Genomic DNA, 23436 nt, shown 5'->3' with positions numbered 1-23436 from the left:
TTTATATAAGAAGGAGGAAGCAATGGTGTTTGAGACTCACGGTATGTCAGGTTCATGTACAGAACTGTTATTATTCAGCTATGCCAAGCTAAACACAGTTTTCCATTCTATGGCCCATTTTAAAGGTATACTTCTCCCAAAAAGTAAATGAATAATTTACTCACACTCATGACTTTTCAAACCTGTATGACTTTGTTTCGTCTGTAAAGCATTGCAGAAGATATTTTAAAGAACGTTGGTAACCAAACAGAAAATATGTATTTTTTTGAGTACACAATGCCTTAAATACTTTCTAATGATTGTAAGACGCTACATATTTAATATGTTACCCTGGACCACAAAACCAGTCATAAAGCTCAATTTTTTTTTAAAGTGAGATTTATACATCATCTGAAATTAAGTTCTTAGCAGTGCATTTTACTAATCAAAAATTAAGTTATATATTTATGGTAGGAAATTTACTAGGGATGCACCGAAATGAAAATTCTTGGCCGAAACCAAAAACCGAAAAAGAGGAAACCAAGGCCGAAAACCGAAACACCGAAAGAATTATGCCAATTATTAGTACCATTGCATTTATGGCTATGACTGTGTACTAATCTTACTAAAATCAAGGCATTGCAATTGCATAAATTAATATTAAAGTTTCAAAGAATAAATCAATGATATTAATTTAAACAATTATCATCAATCAAGTATTATATTACTTAAATAACATATATATTTTACTGCCTTTGTTTAAATTGTTTAATTGTTTAAATTTTTATAACACATTATCTTGTGGATCCATCAGTTCACATTTACAACTCTACGCATTTCTCTTCCAGTAGGAGGCGCTATCAGAATGGTACACAAAGCAGCGCAGCAAATGACTTTGAAACGTGCAGCGCTCATATTTATTCAATGGATAGCCTTTTGAAGTTTCATCGCAATTCTTGTCTTTCAGTCCCCACATTTAAGACCACCTGAAATCATAATTAAGACTTTCTTAACCCCTAATAACACTGCAGTCATCAATGAAAATTAAGAGCTTTAAGACTTTCAAAAACAAACCTTACACAAAATACGTTTCTTTTTATTTTTTTCCCACCATGTTCAGGGCAAAAGAAAAATATTAGGGAACTAAATTAATATCAGCATATGAAGTATAATTGTCTCTCATTGTCTCTGAGAGAATGCACGTTAGATGCTGAAAGCACTGTCAGCTTTTACTTTCACTTTAACATATTGCGCAGTTTTTACGTTGCTTGTGTGATATCCATTGGCTCACCAACATGGTTTAAAGCATAAATGTGACCCTGGACCACAAAACCAGTCATAAGGTAAAATTTTACAAAACTGAGATGTATACAACATATGAAAGCTCAATAAATAAGCTTTCCATTGATGTATGGTTTGTTAGGATAGGACAATATTTGGCCGAGATACAACTATTTGAAAATCTGGAATCTGAGGGTGCAAAAAAATCAAAATACTGAGAAAATCACCTTTAAAGTTCTCCAAATTAAGTTCTTAACAATGCATATTACTAATCAAAAATTAAATTTTGATATATTTATAGTAGGAATTTCACAAAAAATCTTCATGGAACATTATCTTTACTTAATATCCTAATGATTTTTGGCATAAAAGAAAAATCTAGAATTTTGACCCATACAATGTATTTTTGGCTATTACTACAAATATACCCCAGCGACTTAAGACTGGTTTTGTGGTCCAGGGTCACAAATACTTATAAAAATACAGTATATAGCAAAGACATATCTTTAAAATATTGCGACCTAACACCAACGTAAAGCCATTGTTTTTCACTCACTGAAAGCTACGTCTCGATCTCTGCTCTCATCACTGGCTACACGCACCACTGCAGACACACCCCTTCTTGAAATTTCGGCATTCAAGTTTTGCAAATCGCTATCCGTGGGTCTTTCTCAGATATACTGAAATACGTCCACACTGCAGACGTGTTGCTTTCAGACAAGCACGCGCAGGCCGCGGTTTCTGTTTGCGTCAACACACGGCCGAAAACCGAAAATGCACTTTTGGGCCATTTTCGGTGGCCGGATATTTGGTGCATCCCTAAAATTTACAAAATATCCTCATGGAACATGATCATACTTAGTATAAAATAAAAATATAGTTTGACCCATACAATGTATTTTTGCCTATTGCTACAAATATACTTGTGCTACTTAAGACTGATTTTGTGCTCCAGGGTCACATGTAGTTTGCATATTCATTTTGGCACTATTTTTCTCTTGTGTCTTTTTTGCTCCAGCAGCCTGTATAAAGTGTGTTTGGGAGGGTCTTTGAGCTGTGGGTGTGGTCAAAACTTTCTGAGTGACAGGCAGGCAGGCAGCATGAGAGGGGAGGGGTAGAGAGTGAGTGGGCGGTCTCTACCTCACGAGCTGCTGCAGTGTGTGGGGAGTGTGTCAGTGTGTCGGAGACCTGCAGTTTGGAAGGGTTAGTGAGCAACACACACACAAACTTGCCCACTCAGCACACATGCACGAACACCCACACTCAACCGCGTCACGAGACGCCGCCGGACTCACTGGAAAATGAATTTAATGAGGGAAAGGACAATCAACCTACAGCATGGTGAGTACAGACAACTCTGGAGTTTAGAGGTGCTAATGGCTTTACCTTACGGGGGTTGAGACGGGGGAGGGGTGGGAGACAGGGGGTACTGTTAGTGTTTTTACTAAGCTTTACTGTACTGCTGCAGATTGGCTAGGCTGTATCAACAATGTGAGAAAACACTTTAGCTATGGGGGAATGTCTCTGTGGTGATGTAGTGTGCTTGTTATACGTGAACAAGACTTTTAGTCTGTTACGCCAGGCCAGCAGAGGGAGCCCTTACCCCCACTGACTGTTGCTGCTCCCTCTGCTGCCTCTATGGTTACTTCCTGTTTGTCTACCATAAAAGCCAGCTTCACACACACACTCATTGCGAAGTATTGATTTACATTTGTGGACATTACTGAGCATTTTTCCCTGTTTGTTTTCCCTGTTTTCCTAGTCATAGTCATAGTCAGTTTATCCCTAGTCTTAGTCGTAGTTTTCTAGTTTCTGGTTTTCATTTCCCTGTTTCCTTTGGACTGCTCACCTGGATTTTGACCCACGCTTGTTCTTTGGATTACGCTATTGGATTATCTTTGCTGTTGATGTTTGCTGGTGATCGACCCTGTCTGTTCTGACCTCGTCTAAATAAAGCCTTGCATTTGGATCCCCACTCTCAGTCATCCCGTTTGTAACAGAATACTTCGCCACACCCGGATCCAGCGGCTTTATTCACCACCAGCAGAACAACCATCAAGAATGGATTCAACAGGAAGTTTGTCCAACCCCGTAAGTCTGCTCTGCTCCATCTTTCAAAATGGCCGTCCCATCGAGCATTATGTGAGGGATTTCATTGCTTATTGTTATCTGGCACCTTACGATGAGACCTTAATGAAGGAGTGTTTTTGGAGTGGGTTGGACACAGATATCGGTTACAATTTACCCGATGAGGACCCTAGTTGGACCCTCGCACAGTTTATTGACTTTGTGTTGTCGCATTGTGGATCTCCGTTCACTGTGGGAGTACTAGAAGGGCCTCAGCACAGGATGTCTGTTAGCTCAGAACCACAGCACAAGATGTCTGCTAGCCCAAAGCCACAGCGCAAGATGTCTGCTAGCTTCGAGCCACAGCACAAGATGTCAGCTAGCTTCGAGCCACAGCACAAGATGTCTGCTAGCTTCGAGCCACAGCACAAGAGGTCTGCTAGCTTCGAGCCCAAGCACAAGATGTCTGCCTTTCAGGAGCCCGTTCACAAAATGGCCGCCTTTCCCGAATCAGCTTTCGGAATGACCATCCTTCCTGAGTCCGCATTCAAGATGGTCACCCGATTGGACCCAGCTCACAAGAAATCTACCACGTCTGACTTATCTCACAAGATGGCTGCCACCCCAAGACCCGATCACAAGATGGCCGCCATTCCCAAGCCGGTTCACAAGATGGCTGCCACCCCCAAGCCAGTTCACAAGATGGCCGCTGTCCCAAAGCCTGTTTCCAAGATGGCTGTCCTTCCCGAGTCAGCTCATAAGATGGCCGCCTTTCCTGAGTCTGCACCCAAGATGGCCGCCCTTCCTGATCCTGTTCGCAAAATGGCCGCTCTTCCAGACCCTGCTCACAAGATGGCCGCCGTTCCAAAGCACGTTCATAAGATGGCTCCCGTTCCTGAGTTCCCGGTCAGAATGGCCACCACGCCAGAGCCTGCTGCGAAGATGCCCGCCACGCCAGAGCCTGCTGCTAAGATGGCTGCCACGCCAGAGCCTGCTGCAAAGATGGCCGCCACGCCAGAGCCTGCTGCAAAGATGGCCGCCACACCAGAGCCTGCTGCAAAGATGGCCGCCACGCCAGAGCCTGCTGCAAAGATGGCCGCCACGCCAGAGCCTGCACCCAAGATGACCGCCACGCCCGTGCTTGCACACAAAATGGCCGCCACGCCTGAACCTGTACGCAAGATGGCCGCCATACCTGAGTCTGTTATTAACAGGGTGGCTACAGCGCCAGACTCACACCCTTCCAGGACGTATCAGAGACTAATGTCTAGCTTGGAGGACCCACCACTGCGGTCGGCTCGTTCAGCTGGTCCCTTACTGTCAGCCGAGCCAGCATCTGCTAGCGCCACGTCAACCAAGCCAGCGTCTGCTCACGCCACGTCAACCAAGCCATTGCCTGTGAACGTCATATCTGCTTCTCTCGAACCTGCACCAGCTGCCGTTCCTACCAAGTCAAGTCACGTCACAATCACTGTCCCTGCCAGGACAAGTCAAGATACAGCTGCTGTTCCTGTCAGGCCAAATCATGTCGCAGCAGTCGTTTCTTCAGAGCCAAGTCAAGCAGCTGTTCCCTCCGAGCCAGGCCAAACCACAGCTGTCCCTGTCACGCCAAATCAAGTTACAGCTGCTGTCCCTGCCGAGTCGAGTCACGTCACAGTCACTGTTCCTGCCAGGACAAGTCAAGATACAGCTGCTGTTCCTGTCAGGCCAAGTCAAGCAGCTGTTCCCTCCGAGCCAAGCCAAGCCACAGCTGTCCCTCTCACGCCAAATCAAGTCACTGCTGCTCCTGTCATGAAGAGTCAGGTCATAGCTACTCCTTCACTGCCAAGTCACATCTCCCCTGAGCATCCAGAGCCTTCACTCTCAAGCCATACAGAGCCAACGCTCCCAAGCCATACAGAGCCAACGCTCCCAAGCCATGCAGAGCCAACGCACCTAAGCCATGCAGAGCCAACGCTCCCAAGCCATGCAGAGCCAACGCTCCCAAGCCATGCAGAGCCAACGCTCCCAAGCCATGCAGAGCCAACGCTCCCAAGCCATGCAGAGCCAACGCTCCCAAGCCATGCAGAGCCAACGCTCCCAAGCCATGCAGAGCCAACGCTGCCAAGCCATGCAGAGCCAACGCTCCCAAGTCCCACAGAGCCAACGCTCCCAAGCCCCACGCCCAATGACCCGGAGGGCATTCCTCCGCCAACTGTGCTACCTGTTATGGCTATCGCCATTTTGAGTGTGTGGGCTGCACACTGTGCCCCAGTGGCCTCTTCTGCCCATGAGTCTGCCCACAAGTTTGTTCTGGAGAGCTCTTCTGCACGCATGTCCGCTGCGCCTATACCTCCTTCGGAGGTGGCGTCCATAGCGGAACTTCACGCTCTGCCCGCTCAGCCAAGGCTTCACGCTCTGCCAGCACCGCCAAGGCTTCTCGCTCTGCCCGCTCCGCCAAGGCTTCACGCCCTGCCCGCTCCGCCAAGGCTTCACGCTCTGCCAGCACCGCCAAGGCTTCACGCTCTGCCCGCTCCGCCAAGGCTTCACGCTCTGCCCGCTCCGCCAAGGCTTCACGCTCTGCCCGCTCAGCCAAGGCTTCACGCTCTGCCCGCATCGCCAGTGCTCCCTGCTCTGCCAGCGCCGCCAAAATTCCCTGCCCTGTCTGCTCCGCCAAGGTTCCTTGCTCTGTCTGCCCCGCCAAGACTCCCTGCTCTGCCTGCACCGCCTAGGTTCCCTGTCATCTCTGTCTTGGCGTTTGGGGCCGTTCCAGAAGTCTCTGTCTGCCCAGGAACTGCCCCGAAAGTTGGTCCTGAAGTTCTCGTCTGCCTGGTCACGGCTATGGAGGCCACGTTCTCCCATGAACTCTCTACTTCTCTCCTTGCTCTGTCTGCCTCCTCTATCCCTGTTCTCCCCAGGTCCCAGTCCATGATGCGGCCACCTGTTCCGCCCTGGAGGGCTTCTACGCCTCCTGTTCCGCCCTGGAGGGCCCCTGCGCCTCCTGTTCCGCCCTGGAGGGCTTCTACGCCTCCTGTTCCGCCCTGGAGGACTCCTGCGCCTCCTGTTCCGCCCTGGAGGGCTCCTGCGCCTCCTGTTCCGTCCTGGAGGGCTCCTGCGCCTCCTGCTCCGCCCTGGAGGGCTCCTGCGCCTCCTGCTCCGCCCTGGAGGGCTCCTGCGCCTCCTGGTCCGCCCTGGAGGGTTCCTGCGCCTCCTGCTCCGCCCTGGAGGGTTCCTGCGCCTCCTGCTCCGCCCTGGAGGGTTCCTGCGCCTCCTGCTCCGCCCTGGAGGGCTCCTGCGCCTCCTGCTCTGCCCTGGAGGGCCGCTCCGCCTCCTGCTCCGCCCTGGAGGGCTCCTAAACCCCTTGCTCCGCCTTCGGCTTCGCCCCGGAGGGCTTCTACGCTTCCTGCTCTGCCCCAGAGGGTCGCTAAGCCTCCTGCTCCGCCCTGGAGGGCTCCTAAGACTCTTGCTCCACCTCAAAGGACTGCTCTGCCTCCAGCCCTGCCCTGGAGGGCTCCTGAATCTCCTGCCCTGCTCTGGAGGGCCTTTGCCCCACCTGTTCTGCCTCAGTCTCCTGGCCCCCCCACCGCTCCCCTGGACTGTTTCCTCCTGTTGTTTTTTGGAGCGTCTGGAAGCCGCTCCTTGGGGGGGGGCTATGTTACGCCAGGCCAGCAGAGGGAGCCCTTACCCCCACTGACTGTTGCTGCTCCCTCTGCTGCCTCTATGGTTACTTCCTGTTTGTCTACCATAAAAGCCAGCTTCACACACACACTCATTGCGAAGTATTGATTTACATTTGTGGACATTACTGAGCATTTTTCCCTGTTTGTTTTCCCTGTTTTCCTAGTCATAGTCATAGTCAGTTTATCCCTAGTCTTAGTCGTAGTTTTCTAGTTTCTGGTTTTCATTTCCCTGTTTCCTTTGGACTGCTCACCTGGATTTTGACCCACGCTTGTTCTTTGGATTACGCTATTGGATTATCTTTGCTGTTGATGTTTGCTGGTGATCGACCCTGTCTGTTCTGACCTCGTCTAAATAAAGCCTTGCATTTGGATCCCCACTCTCAGTCATCCCGTTTGTAACATAGTCAGTGTGTGTTTTTAATAAATAAGTTAAGTGGTCAGCATGTGTGTTGGTGGTCTGTACTGCCCTTGACGCAGGTGAAGCAGCCGAGGGGAGTGAAACTGTGGATTCAGCATGAATATGCTCCGCTGAGAGCTGACTGCGTGCTGCTGTTTTTCTGTGCGTTTCATAGAGCCGGTTTGACTGTGTCTGTGTGTGACCTCTCTTCATGACTATTGGGGTCTTCCAAATGTGTGTATGTGTGTGTGCTCAGGCCTGTCACGCCAGCTGTTCTCTGCATTACACTCGTCTCCTTTACATCTCAGTGAGCCTATAAAGAGGTCAACTAGTGTTGGGCGATATGCTCAATTTTCAAATCGCCATATCGTCAGCCTGAGAGATCGCCGATACACGATACTATCGTGCTAATTTAATTAATTATCTCTGTACTAAATTCCTTATTCGTTTTGTAAAGGTAGACTTTCTTTTGGCATATGATTAAGTTGTGCGTGTACAGAGCGTTGACTATAGTTCTGCCGGAGTTGTTCAAGTTACTTTCGGTTTCATTCTCTGCTATCGTCAGTGAGTGAGCTGTAAATGTGCGTGCCAGAATGTAAATGAATGAATCTTTCTTTACCCGTCATATTGCGATAATGTTACCGCTGCATGTCTGAAGGTTGTCATCAGGTGATGTTGTAGTTAAGTTCATATTGAATGCGGAGAAGTGACGCGCGTGTAATTCACGTGCGTATGTTTAGCGCCATCTGATCGCATCGTAATTCTAATTAACGCCTATAGACGTTACTGAGATGAATGTTTATGTTTACTGTATACAGACTGATTATGATACATCGTAATTCATTCAGCCTGAACCAGGTTTTACTACCTCTGTTATCCTAATGACTGCAATGCTAATATAATATAACACTCCCTTTAGAATCAGTTAATGTACCACCGTACTGGATGATGAAAATCTCCCATTTTCACTGCACGAGGTGCGTTAAGGCGCTGTGGCCTCTCTATGCGTGTGTTTATACCGCGGCAAGTTTCTGAAGCATCCTAGAACAGACTCTCTGTGCTGCATTGCTAAAGTTAAGTTCTTTGTTGACGGATAATAATAATAATCGTCTAACTATCGTCAAAGGCATCAGCAACAGGCGATATCTCTGACTATCGTCGATACACGATACTATCGTTTATCGGCACAACCCTAAGGTCAACCATGCAGAGAGGAAGGAAAGTGTGCATGTGTGTACACTCTTGGCCTTTCGTTTTCCTAAAGGTGATTGCTGCCCTGAAGGCGATGTGTTTCATCTGAAATCATATTTTGTGTGGATTCAATTTATCTTTTGTGTTTGGGTTTGCTGGGTTGATATTGAAAATGAGTCCAGAAGGAAAGAACGGGGGGCGGAAAGAGGGGCAAAATGAAGTGTTTGGAGTAGAAGTACGTTGTTATTAATACACTCATATGCTCATTCATCAGTGCAAACCACAATTATGCTTCGAGCAGGTTGAGCTGTGCTACATCTGCTGGTTGAACCACAAACATTCGTAGTCCTTACCCTTTACGAGGAACTTCCTCTGACCTGGAGTGTATCGTCTCCGAAAGCGCTGCTGGGCTCGTCCTGTGAGCGATCGCTCTGTCCTAGTAATTGAGTGAGCCGGGTACAATTTACAAAGTCAGTCTAAACATCCAATCCCCCAAACCGGCCAGGCTGCATATGGTTCAGTTTTTCAGGAAACACTGCAGCTCCAGCTCAGTGATCTGTAGCTTACAATAGCTGTTGAGGTAACTGGAAACAAATGCGTTTAAAAGCAAAATAGCCTCCCGCTCGTTCATTCAAGCCCACCGCTGCTTGTCAAGATGTCGGAGGCTTAAATTAGGCCCATTTATTGTGTGCTTTTTTTGTGTCTCTGGACAACTTAGCAGCGAGGCGGTCTTTAATTCAACCCACCTTGCTGTAGAGATGTTTGTCCAAGGGTCACTGGGTTATCTAGTAGCTGTGTTTGAAGAGCAGGTTTACTCAGATGCTTCAGAGAGGTCTGAGGTTTGTCTGTATCTGTTGTCAAGTAGAGGGCTGTTCTTGAGCCCGCTCTGATGTGTTAAACTTTAACCCTTCAGAGTAACGCTGCGTGCTTCTATGACTCTTGACTGAAGAATTTCAGCGTTATGCTTTGCTAAGTTTCTTGTGAGTGGGCAGATTTGTCTGAGATGTGTGTGTCCGGGAGTATACTTACCTTTAGGGCAGTCTGAAGAGGTCAGATAAATTTGACATTACACTGCTTTTAGAATACACACACAAACATAAACACATGTACTATTATTAAATGTTTGTGGTTGGTATGATTTAAAAAAAAAAAAAAAAAAAAACATTTAGTCTTACCAAGGTTACACTACCATTCAAAAGTTTTTAACTGTAAGATTTTAATGTTTTAACAAAGTTAAAGAAAAGAAGTCTCTTCTGACAACCAAGCATGCATTTATTTGGTCCAAAGTACAAAACAGCAAAAAACAGTACAGTTTTTTAAATATTTTTACTATTTAAAATGTAGTTTATTCCTGTGATTTCAAAGCTTTTAAATTTTTTTTTTTAGCATCATTACTTCAGTTAACTGATACTTCAGAAATCATTCTAATATTCTGATTTGCTGCTCAAAAACGTTTATATTATGTTGAAAACAGCTGAGTAGAATTTTTCAGGTTTCTTTGATAAATATAATGTTCGGAAAAGCAGCATTTATCTGCAATGGAAATAATTAGTAACATTGTAAATGTCTTTATTTTGATCAATTTAAAGCATTCTTGCTAAATAAAAGTATTAATTTCTATTAAAAAAACTGACTCTAAGCTTTTGAATGGTATGAATAATGTTAGAAAAGCTTTTTATTTATTTTCAGTAGTCATTACTCAAGTCTTCAGTGTCACACTTACTTAATTTTTTGGAATCTTACAGACCCCAAACTTTTGAGGATTAGTGTGCATGTGTTATATGGGTCATTCCGAGCCAAATCAACCAAATTTCAGACACTTCCGCAGCTCAAATTTTGGATTTTGTTGGTTTTTTTTCTGAAGAGCGATAAACATGTATAGTGATGGAAGCTAAAATATGAAATGTCATGGATATTTACTAGAGATCGACCGATATGGGTTTTTCTATAGCCGAAGCCAATGTTTAGAGTCAGGGTCAGCCGATGGCCGATATGTGCTGCCGATTTTTTTGGCCGATTTTTAGGGCCGATATCTTGAAGTTCTCCCCTTTATTTGCATGCTAAAATGTCACACTAATAATAAGTGGATGCACATCATTTCTAAACTTAACATCATGAACATTGAACACAATGACTCATCTTGATTTTGTGCACTGCACAGTATTATTATAAAAGATTTAACCAAAGTTAACCAAACAAATCAAACTGACCAAGCATTAAATATATAAAACAAATAATATAAAAACTGTCAATCATTTACATAAGTTTAAGAGCCGAGATTAATGTTAAACTTTAATGTTTTAAATATAAAATTTTGAATACAAAAAAATTTAAATTATATATATACATAACTGAGAGGACCTGCCAGCAGATGGCGGCAAGACACTGATTTAATTACTGAATCATATCATTCATTTGATTCGTTCGAACAGCTGATTCATTCCTGAATAAAGCAAATGACTGTCTTTATGAACGGGAAATTGAATCATTTCACTAGATTCGTTTAAAAACGCACGTTCATTCATAAACCAAACACCGCTGTGTTTAAATGGAGATGCACAGCGGCTCAGTTGTTACAGTTGTTATATCGGCTGGACGATATATCGGTCGATCTCTAATATTTACAGAGTAATCCACTATTTTGTAGAGGGGGGTCAAAATGACAATTTTCAGTTGAGATTTAGATTAAATTTTTGAGTTCAAAACTCTGATTCATCAGAGATCTTCAAATTCTATCTCTGTGTAAAAATTAAATAATGATGCTGTCATCTTTTAAAGTAATTTTTACCCACCTGTAATTTGGCTTCAAATCTCAGGTGAAAATTGTCATTTTGACCCCCCTCTACAAAATAGTGGATTACTCAGTAAATATACATCCATGACATTTCATATTTTGGCTTTCATCATGACACATGTTTATCTTTCTTCAGATAAAAATATTGACAAAATCCAAAATTTGAGCCAGGGAGCTCTGGTTGAATCGAGACAAAATGACCCATAAATATGAATGTACATACAAAATAGAAGTATATGGTTGTCCTAATTTTGAAAACTAAATGTGTGTTTGTGTGATAACAGTAAGCCAGATCTCATGGCTGCTCTGTATATTGCTGAGGTAGAGGAATGCTCGCAATGTTTCTCCCGATCAGACCTGTTCAATACAGAGTATAAAACATGATCACAGCACTCTCTTTCTCGCTCTCTCTTGCTCCCTGTCTGTTATGCTAGATGTCAACAGAATACCACTGTACCCTTCATTCTCATTACTGAATAAACAAAATGCCAAAATGTTAGTTCAGCACTCAGATTGTGACATTTGGTTATACTCAGTTCCATACCAAACCCTGCTAATGTTTGGCTGGATACTCCTCAATACTGCAAAGGGGTTTGTGGTCTGCTTAGACTATCCAAATAGCCATCATATGTGCTTTACAGGTTTTAAAATTTGACCCTGCAAGGCCAAATGTTCATTACGCAGCTAGAGCACTGATGTAACGTTGTACAAAGACAGATCATTCCGCATGTTTAGAATAGTCGGCTTGGTTTTAAATAGTTTGTAGTGTGAACGTTAACAGATGTCTGAGTAAAAAGAAAGCATTTTTAATGTCATGGTGATGTAATGGGATTTAGAGTTCAGGGATGTTGACTAAAGACCTTCAGGGTTAATTTTGTCCTACATGCCTGTAAATCATTGTGCACTGGACATCTTTGGGACAACCGTTACATACAGACACAACTCAAGACATGTGGAGTAGCAAGAGAGTGCTGTGCAGTGCTAAGGGGTTTCACTGTTTTCTCCTGTGTTCACTGTAGTAACCAAACTGTAATGTTTGGGATCAAGCTTTGACTTGTTTCCTCTGAGGGATTGATGCAAAGCATCAGTCATTTTCATGTCATTTCATTACCTCACATTCTGAAGTTGCAGTCTACAATTCTAATTCTTTTATTATTCTACTATAAAGTCTGTAAAGTCAGTGGGGTTGAGTGAACTATCACTTTATAATGTCTTTTTAATATAGATATTAGGCTTGACAAACCAGATCTCTCGAACTGAATATAACCGCATGAATCAGTCTACTGTTATGGATCTTGTTTGGGAGGCTCTTGCTGCTTCAAGAATGCTGTCACACCCTTTGGGTCTCTCTTCTTAAACATGGTAATCCCAGCACACTAGACAGGAAAGAAAACCGTTCTGTGTGGACCATTTGAGGAGGAAATGAATGGTTCATTTATAGAGGAAAGGACGTAATAAGGAGAACCATAAATATAAACATGTGCGCACATTTTAGTGACAACATGTAAACACTGGTGTTTAGTTGAATTCCCACTGTCCTTTTCACCCCATGACCTATTTTAGCAGAGGCCAGAAGAGTTGTGTCTATCATCACTGTGATAACACAGGCTACCTCAAACTGACCTGTTAGCTTACACAGAAAGTTCTTAAAAATAATAGAAGCACATATTTATAGGGAGTGTAAAGGGTAACTGAATGTCCTGGAATGGCAGTACTATGTTGTCATGTGATCTTCTAAATTGTGTTTATCTTCACAGTTGGTGCCCATTGCTTGTGCCAAAGTCAAACATTGGGACCCCCCCAAATTTATGTAACCCCTTCCACATGACCTTACACCGTCACATCCTGCTGAGTTCAGCCCCAGACAGTGTCGCCACACAATCCAGCTCTCAGCCAATGGAGTCTTGCTTCACAATAGAAGAGACGAGGACTCAATCCATCAGTGGCAGAGGGCCAAAAGTCAACGTTTTTTTGTGTTTAGCTCATGAATAGGCTTTGATCTCAATGCAGCCGCTCTGAAGTTGTACACCGTTCTGGAGATTAACCCCAAGGACTCAGGATTTTGAGTTGTGTATTTGACTGATTATGTGCCAGTGAGTTTAGATGGAGTCCCATCTACAGGTTTGGATTTCAGGGATAGACTGATTTAAATTAGATGGGCTTTATTTTGAGGAGACACTTGGAGCTTAAAAGCTAAGCTGTTACAGGGACCGACCCTGTTAGTCTGGGTATTGTGTGCATTTCATTCACACAAGCGTGTACAGTTTCGCAACTCCCACTCAGACATGTCTTAATCCATATTCCCTAATTCAGGATTTATTGAAGTAGACATGACTTTGAGAATTAAATAGCTTAATTATGAATGTTGTAGCTAGTATTGTGAACAAATCATTGTTGTACAGTATAGTTTACCATCCTGTCCTAACCTGCTGGATTAAAATCAAGTGACTGCAAAATTAGGTAAGGGTGTCAGATGATCAGTTTTTGTTTTTATTCTCTGGTGGATGTATTAGTAAGGTAAGACAAATAGAAACACACATCTATTTGTCACACTCCACAAAGCCTTAAAGAATGACTGTGAGCCCCAAATGGTGCTAATGGTGCACATTTGATTGTTTTGAGTAGACAGCTGTATATGGATGGAGCCTCTTATGAGTCTTGGCTTCAGGCACACTGTTTACAGCTTGACGCCAGCGCAGTGGCAGTGTGTGATTCAGAGCGCTGGCCTGACGCCTCTGGGTCAGCATGTGGGCTGTCTGAAGACTGCCACTCTTCAAGCATTCATAGAACTCTGATGTGATACTCTACACTGCTGTCACCAGAAGGTTGTTTATCAATACTTCTATCTCAGCTGTATGTAAAATAAGACAGGGATGATTCATTTGAATCAGTTCAGAAGGGCCGAAGTTTAAGGCTGTCAGTCAGTCTTCTCCTTCTGATTTGACCATGTTCTGACCAGATGGAATTTTTTCATCCCTTCGCAAAAACCCGCCCTCCTTAGTTACTGTTGCTATGTCTGACAAACAGAGACATCTCACACTACACATCATGTTCTTACGCAGTGAAAAATACATTGCGAAACAAAGAGGAAACTGACAACACACTGATAGACAAAGACAGAGCAGGTTGCTTCTGGTATAAAACAAGGTCTCCGCTTTAAAATTTATTTATTTTTTAAAGAAATTCAAACAATGAATAGCGTTGTCATGACAGAACACTATATTGCCTCATTAGATCAATCAACATGTGAACCAATCATCTTTGCTTATTTGCTAAAAGGGTTACTCCACACCAAAATAAAAATTTTGTCATTAATCACATACCCCCATGTCGTTCCAAACCCGTAAAAGCTTTGATCATCTTCGGAACACGATTTAAGATATTTTGGATGAAAACCAGGAGCTTTGTGGCTGTCCCATTGATTGCCAAGTAAATACCAGAAAAGTATGAAAGATGTCGTCAAAATAGTCCGTCTGCCATCAGTGGTTCAACCATAATTTTACAAAGCTACGAGAATATTTTTTGTACGCAAAGAAAACAAAAATAACGACACATTTTTTAAGTCCACGAAACTTAATCTACTCTCCTATCTGATTTGTTTGTCAGACAAAATGGCAAATCTGTGTTATGATTGGTCAGATCACCTGTCAATCAAGCTGTTTGCGAAGGGTCAGTTACTTGGTTTGTTTCTGCAGAATTGTTGCTGAGTAGCTTCACCCACAATAAAAATATAATTGGTCCAGCATCATATAAGCTTATGTAATAAACACTAGCTGTGTTCTGATTGGCGCAGCATTAATGTTTTCCATTTGGACCAACAAACTACTTGTCACTGGAAACTTACCACTGTGTGTCTAGTAGGGCTGGGCGATTAATCGAAAAGTAATCGAAATCGACATTCAGAACCTATAATCGATCAAATTTTTCCAGGTCAATTATTTCAATTACTTTCCCTTTAAAAACACTACTGCGTGTGGAGTCATGTAACCCCGCTCCGTTACGTTACGTTATTCCGCCGACATGTCGATGGAGAGCTTAAACAGTATTTATACAGTAAAAAGTATTTACAGGATATACAAGAGTAATTTTATTTAGAAGAGATACTGCTTATTTTCTACTTTTAATATTTATTATTATTTTATAAATAATTTATTTTGTTTCCAAAAGTGCAAGTTATTTATTTTCACTAATTTAAGAAAAATGTGACTTTTCATTTTAAGCAATGTGTGCTTTAATTTCAGTTGTTCAACACTAATGTTCAATAAATAATCATAGATAGTAGTTAGTGTGTGCACCCTTCATTCAAAAATCTCTCACTTGTAATATGTGCGCATATTTACTGTTCAAAACTTGTCAGTGAACTATGAGGGCAAAAAAATAAATATTATTTAAATATAATTAAATATAATTTTATTAATGAATAAAATAATCGTTCATTAATCGTAATTGGGTTAAAATGTTCAATTAATCGAGATTTTGATTTTAGGCCAAATCGCCCAGCCCTAGTGTCTAGTTAGGACACTGAGTAAATGATTGTAAAAAATGCACATGGAGAGGGTTTGTTGATATCTTTGGGGTCTGTTTGAACAGTTATGACTTGTGTGAGCATCAGGTTTGATTCCCTGTGGAATGTCAGACAGCTTTCATTTTCTGCCTCACTCACCCCAGGAATGCGATGAGCTCTGTTGTAGCACTTGGCAGCATTTTTTCTGATTTTTCGTAACTTCTCTGGTGTTTCATAACTCAATCTTAAAGGGACAGTTCACCCAAAAATGAAAATTCTGTCATTAATTAATTACTCACCCTCATGTTGTTCCTAACCCGTAAGATTTTCATTCATCTTCGGAACACAAATTAAAATATTTTTCATGAAATCCAAGAGCTTCTGAGAGCTTCTTATGTAATTACCAAATTTAAGGGCCAAAAGGGTTGTAAGGACATAAAATAGTCGGAGTGACGTCAGTGGTTCAATTGTAATTTTATGAAGCTATGAGAATACCTTTTGTGAAAAAGACAGCAAAAATAACTACTTTATTTGACAATGTCTTCCTTACTTTTCTCGGCCTTGAATGTGGTAGTTGTGTTGCTGTCTATACAGGGTCAGAAAGTGCTCGGATATTATCAAAAACATCTTAATTTGTGTTCTGACGTTGAACAAAGATCTTACAGGTATGTAATTAATGACAGAATTTTCATTTTTGGGCGAACTATCTAGGGGTGGGAATCTTCAGGCACTTCACGATCCGATCCGATTCCGATTCTGGGAGTCACGATCCGATTCCAAAACGATTCTTGATCTACATTTTTTCCCCAATTAATTCTTCTGCTGTGCAAATGCAACTTTACAATTTTAAAAACATGTAAAATTGCAGTTTCTATGCTTTTTGTTTATAGTTGGAATCTCTGTAAAAGTAGGTGTGTCAATCTTCACCGGTTTCAAGATTCAATTTGATTACTGTTTTCATTAACAACTAAATATCACGATGGTCACATTCTCAGTTTTCAATAGTACTGCACATGGCTACATTTTCATATTTGTTTTATATCAAATTTAATTTGGGCCAACTTTACTTTATTTTTTTAAATTATGTAAGCAAGGTACTTTTTAAAACAATTACTTATTTAAAATAAGTTTTCTTCAGGTATCCGAAAGTTTACAGACAATAGTTTTTTTTTTTTTTTTTTTTTCCTCAGCATTACTGCCATTTTATTATTACTGATGAGATCATAGACAGGCAGCTTTACCAAACTAATGCACAGCAGTGGCGAGAGGTGACACTTTTATTTACCAGTTATGCTGAGTGCTAAAACCACCAGTAATACCAAAAATAATAATATCTTTACATTATTTAGACACCAATAAAATCAGAGACGAAATCATATTTTAATATTTCCTCTTTTTCCTGTTTATTATTATTTTTAAAAATATATATACATTTTATATAGGCTATTTTTTTCTGTGGACTTTAAACTTTTGAATTGTTGAGAAATTATGAAAATATACATATTATATATAATATACAAAAATACAATACATTTTTGGCAATCAGGATCTGGCAGCAACAGCGCGTTTTTCCGCTTGGGCGAGCGCTTCGCGGACAGCTTACCCCGCGAATGAAATCAGAAAACAGAATGCGCATCAATTCTGAGGAGTCAAGGAAGATGCGGAGAATCTGCTTGCCCAGAAGATTCAAATAAGGGATTCATAATTATAAGCATGTTTATATTATTTAACACGTGAACGCATTCTCTCTGACAGCCTGGATATGCAGAGCATTAGCAGCTTACTGTATATGGACGGAACGCCAATGATGCACAGATCTATTTCAATATATCAGATGTTTTGTCCTGCTCTGAAAACATAACTGACTGTATAACAATTTCGTTTGAAACTATTCCAAAATGCAAGTGCATTTAACCGCATCTGCAATCGAGCTTTAGGACGAACAAACACAAAGCGCACGTGAGTCTGCCAGTGCAACAGTTTCTTGCATTCCAGACGGCAGAAATGAACGCATATCTAAAGTAAAACACGGCGGATGGAAGCACACTGTCAAGCATTATGCGCACGTGTCTCACAGTGCAAATTCTGTGCGCTGTAGCCAGCCGCGTCTCTAGCGCGCACACGTGCCATATGCAAAAAAAAAAAAAACAAGCTCAGAATCGATTCTGAAATATTAGGAATCGATTCAGAATCGTTGAAGAGAGAATCGCGATGCATCGATGCATCGATTTTTTCTCCCACCCCTAGAACTATCCCTTTTAGGACATAATTCACTTAATAATTTAAAAAATGATGTTTTGAAAAAAAAAAAAAAAAACAGTTTCCACAGAAGAAAATCTGTGACACAGTAACATGTTATTGAGTATCTGTCGCTTTATTGCCAATCTTTTATAAGCAAGCAGTAGTATCATGCTAAAATCTCAACCCTGTCTACACAGTTATAAATGAAATGTTGCTGACAGCCAGAGTTGAACATGTTCCATATTTAGGCCTGCTCTCTAAAATCCCTTCCTGTTCTCTTAAACAGAATTGTCTCTCTGGGGATCCGTTTTGTTGGAAAAATGTCTACCCAGGTACCATTTCTGTAGTTAGTCAGTTGATAAATATTTCCTGAATGTGTTTTTCTTGTAGCGAGCTATATTTGAGCACTGGAAGGTGTTCCAGGTAGATCTGACCCCATCAGTGATCAGTAAGTGAGTTCAGCATTGGACAGTCATTTGATGTGGTGACTGGGGGGTGTCATAGTGCAACAGCTGCTTCACCTCTACAGGAAGTCAGTAGATGCTAAATGTTCACTTGTCCGGAACCTTATTCTTATCAGCCTGCTGATAACAGAGTAGGAAAATGTCCATATTGGGGGTGGGGAGGAGAGAGAGAGAGAGAGAGAGGTTTATACATCTCTTTTGTTTTCATAATTCCCCATTGACGTACCACCACACATTGTGCCCTGCCAAAGTTTCCACCCTCTAAACCTCTCTGCCACCCTCATGCACAATAGCCTGGTCACCTGATCAGCTGGGACAGGACAAACACTGGAAATGGAAATATTTGTTCTTTCTTTTGGGTACCTCATGTCTCTTTCTCTCTCTGTCCCTTTTTTCTCTTTCACCGTGTCGCTCTAATGGACAGCTGGTTCATTCTGTCACTTGTGCTAGGGTGAAAGGTCAAGTCCCCAGTGCTCTGCCCTGCCATGCGCCGTCTCTCAAGAGTCAGTGTGTGTGTGTGTTTTAGTGTGTGCGTTCATATTTGTGTATAAGTCTCTTATTACCTTACACATCTGTTAGAGCTCAGCTGCAGTTTTACGCAAGTGCGCTTAAAAGAACAAGGTTGCTTTTATTCATCTCATTCAAATTGGCCGAAATTTTTAATGGATTATATTATCTCTCTAGTTACGTTTTTCCATATTGTCCTTCTTCGTCACATGGCAGTTTTTAAAAAGGACAAGTCTGAACATCTCACATTCCTATCATCTATCCAACCACTATGCTATGCAGTTCCTCATTATTGTACACAAGCATAGTTTGTAAGTTTAAATGCACTTTTTTAAAGTTTTTATCGCAGTCCTTCAAATACTCAGTTACGCATTGTTTACTTTACTTGAATAGATAGATGAAGACTGAAGACTTAACTATGCTCAACTAAACCCAGTTTAGCTTGCTTACAAGTGCATGTTAACCTAGATTTTGTTCCACAGCAAAAAACATTTTTATGCCTTTATTTCCTTAAAATGTTGTCGTGTAAGGCTTAAACAGTCAATAGAGGGATTCACTGTTCCCTCGGGACAGATGCAATTGATTTGATTATTTACCAGTAAGAGTGTGACCCATAGAGATGCTTTATTTAAGTAATCTAATATTGTCCAGCCAAAGGCCAAGCTGCTGTCTTAAAAGGGGACAGGCTTGATTTAACAAAGCCGTATGCCGTGCACTCTCATGTCATGATTACCATTAGTGAAAAGAGCCCATGCCATAAATAACACTCCTCCTAACAACATCCCTAGACACAGACAGCCGCCATTAGATGGTTTGTCACATTCTGGGAAATGGTTCAATTCAGCATGTATGCCAAGTTTTGATATTGTTTTCAAAAAGCAAGAACAATACAAAGGAACTTGTGTTTTTTTGTGTGTGTGTGTGTGTGTTTTTTTTTTTTGCCCAGTCAAGCCACAGTCTTCAAAAGTTAGACCAAGTCCAATCAATTGCACATTACACAAAGTATAATTGAATCTGATGAAATACATGTCGCAGAGAAAGTCTGATTAACATGTTGACATGCTGAATAAAGCAGAGCTGTAATCACATTATCTAGGTCTGTGTGTTAACCTCTAAAATATGATTTCAGATTTACAAAAAATGAATTCCTACTGTAGTCCTTCTTTTGAAGTGCATAAACTTATTATAAAGCTTTTACATGCATGTTCACTTGTTAATTTTGCAAACCGCATTTTCAGCTACTAATAATAAGAGTTGACTAACCATGAACCACCTTAAAGGAGACCTATGCTCAATTTTACAAGGTGTAATATAAGTCTTAGGTGTCCCCAGAATGTGTCTGTGAAGTTTCAAGTCAAAAAACCTCACAGATCATTTATTAAATCATTTTGAAAATGCCTATTTTGACTAGAAGCAGAAACATGCTGTTTTGGTCCATGTCTCTTTAAATGCAAATCAGCTGCTGCTCCCCGCCCTCTTTTCCAGAATAGGGCAGTACCTTTACAGCTCATACATCAGATACTCTGCTAAAAAACATCTGTTTGGTTCTGATTATCATGTCTATTGTGCCGAAATCATCCATTTTAAACTACTGACATAGGTTTATTTTTAAATGTGCACACCTCCAAGGCATGCACACAGAAACGTGTCACGTGACATCTGAGTACTAAACTAATGTTTTATTGCTCTTTCATGTCTTATTGCGCTTAAACTGTCAAATACACACACGTTTATGTTAAAACATAAAGGAGTTACTAAAAAACAGTCGGTTATGTCTCTGAAGGTAAACAGCCGGGAAATAAATCACATGTTTATATTAGATCTTTGTGGCAGCAGCGTAATATACAGTAAATAAATCAATAAATCCACTGCTCTCTTGTCTCCCAAACTATTTCACTAAATTCAGACAGTTTTTTTCCCCCAAAATCACTGCAGAAGATGCTGGAAGATTTTCCATCAGATTTTGCCGGGGCCTGCATATGAGGGCTCAATGTAATGCAGAACAAGTCCAACCACAAACACTCAAAAAACCACAGAATATCCGCCTGAAAGTGTGGTACAACACACTCCCACAAGCTCATGAGGCACAGTGTTTATCCTGTAGGCATGACTACAGAGCTCTGCAGAATGATACCATTGTAGACTCAAATCTCACCAACTTGTCTCACAAATGCCTGAGAGAAAAGACCAAGATGAGTGATAAAAGAGAGAGAGCAATGAGCGGCTTGTGTGGCCATTCAGATCTGGAGAAAATTAAGCAGTCTGCTGCAGACTAACAGTAAATCCCTCTCCTCTCTCAGACTGGGCCCTTCTAGCGCCTCCCATTCAGCTCATAGAGAAAAAGCTTAAGCTGCTGTTTCTTACCTTTAAAAGGTAAAATCGAGGAGGAATGTGGAATATTTGACTTTCTCTTGGAAGTGTTTGCTTTTACACTGTTTAAGACAGGAAGTCTGCATTGATTCCTCTTCCTTCCTGGGTCAACACAGTACAGGCACTGTCAGGCTCATAAGTGAGCATTAGTCATGATGAATACATGAAACCACAGCCTCCTCTAATCAACATCTTTCTCTCATGCCTTGCCACTGTTTGAATGAGTTTAGCTAGAGTGACGGCTCTTGAAAAATGATATTGGGATTGCTCACGATGATGGCTGGTGTGTGTTACTGTGCGAATTTAAATGGGGATCCTAATGATGTTATACATTATTCAGCAGAGAGAGTTTGCATGATTTTGGTGGGTCTCAAGAGAGCTTTTCCCCAAGCTTTAGAGCCTGCTCTTTGATTGATGCCTTCTTGGCACCTCGGTCGGAACTGTTTGAGGGGAAAAGCCCTCTGTCTCGTGCTTTTGAAGGCCATCCTGCTCTCAAACTGTAAAAAAAAAGACTCAAATAACAATGAACATAAGTTGAGAACTTCTGGGTTCTTCCTATTAAAATAATCAATGAAGATCCACAATCTGGAATTAATTTTTTCTTGAAGAGGGTCGTTAGAATGTATTCTGTACAAGAAGTGGCTCATATATCTGAAATGACTGATGTTGATGAAGAACATTCAGGCATGCGGATGATGTTTAGACCTGGTAAACATCAGCTGAACTTTCACTTCAAACAACACAGATTCTGGAATTTAGATTTGTGTAATGTAAAATGAGTTGGTCAAACGCGGTTTGTCTTTCTGATGGATCTAATGCATCAGTGCCACAGCATTTAAACTCCCCATTAAAATCAGAATTGAAGATTTTTGTCTTTTTAGTATGAATATGTTAGCCTTAAGGTTATCCATAAGTGTGTGTGTTAAAAAAAAGTTTGCATTTACAAGATATAAGCATTCAAATCTTACAGTCTCTAACTTCCGCCAATATGGATCAGCGATTTTGATGACATCAACCTGCACTTCGGCTTCTCATCAAACTTTCTGCCCAAACAAAAGCTTTCTAGATTCTAAAGCGCTCCGCGCCCTACACTATAAATAGATGCTGAAGCTGAAGCTGCAGCTGAAATTGGTCACTTGTTCACAGAGTTAGTATTCTCTGTACAGTGAATGGCGCCTAATGCACTATATAGGGGATAGGGAACAATTTAGACAATGCAAATATGCCTTCCAAGTCTGGTTTCGCATTGTGAAGTTTTCAGAACTGGAGGAACCTGCCTAGATAGACCAATAGCCGCGTTTCCACTGTCGGGCCAAAAGCGGGCGTGCTAGTGCGTGCCAGGGCCAGTCGCGTTTCCACTGTCACTTCCGGGGCCTGATCGTGCCTCGTCGGTGCTTCCTCAGGGCCAATGGCCCGGGTTTTTCGGCCCGACGAAAACCTTGGGCCAAAGTGGGCCAGCTGGGGCTTGAGGCGTGGTCAAAGTGAAAGGTGGAGTTTATGCAAGGTTCAGATAAGCGTGCAGTCAGGTAAAAGTGTGTCTGCGGTAAGATGCGCATTTCGCATACATCGTGCAAATAACTCAAAAACTTTAAATGAAAAATAGTCAGTACTGTGTATGGTCTGTGGAAGATACCAGGGCTCTTCTAAGCATTTGGGCCGAGGACAATGTACAACGCCAGTTTGACGGCGTCTGCAGAAACGAAGACGTGATAAAATAGACATCGTTGCTGAACTCGCAAAGCTAAATATCCAGCGCACCACATTGCAAGTTCGAGACAAGTGAAAACATTATTTAAATGCATGTCTGATGAGTATCTATTCTTATTTAAACTTGGACTAATGCAAATAAGATCCTATAAAAATGAGATCTGATATATAAGTTGATTTATATCGTCCAAAAAAACAAAAAACAAAAAAACTGACCAACACACCTTGATAACATGTTAACATTTACTGTACCTGTACCTAAATAAAGGCATAAA

The 23436-nt window shown here is 41.8% G+C and overlaps 1 protein-coding gene across 1 annotated transcript in view; it reads left to right on the top strand.

The window, feature by feature from the left end:
• Positions 1 to 2462: 2462 nt before the first annotated feature.
• plekhg4 (pleckstrin homology domain containing, family G (with RhoGef domain) member 4) overlaps positions 2463 to 23436 on the top strand; it is a 91907-nt gene continuing 70933 nt past the window's right edge. Inside the window, exon 1 of the mRNA XM_073836082.1 lies at positions 2463 to 2601. Within this exon, the coding sequence (XP_073692183.1) occupies positions 2599 to 2601 (3 nt within the window). The 5' untranslated portion in view covers positions 2463 to 2598. The remainder of the gene's footprint in view (positions 2602 to 23436) is intronic.

Source organism: Garra rufa, chromosome 3 (genome assembly GCF_049309525.1).
Source record: "Garra rufa chromosome 3, GarRuf1.0, whole genome shotgun sequence".
In the NCBI taxonomy this organism is placed as follows: Eukaryota; Metazoa; Chordata; class Actinopteri; order Cypriniformes; family Cyprinidae; genus Garra; species Garra rufa.
This window is presented reverse-complemented; position numbering and strand designations above follow the sequence as displayed.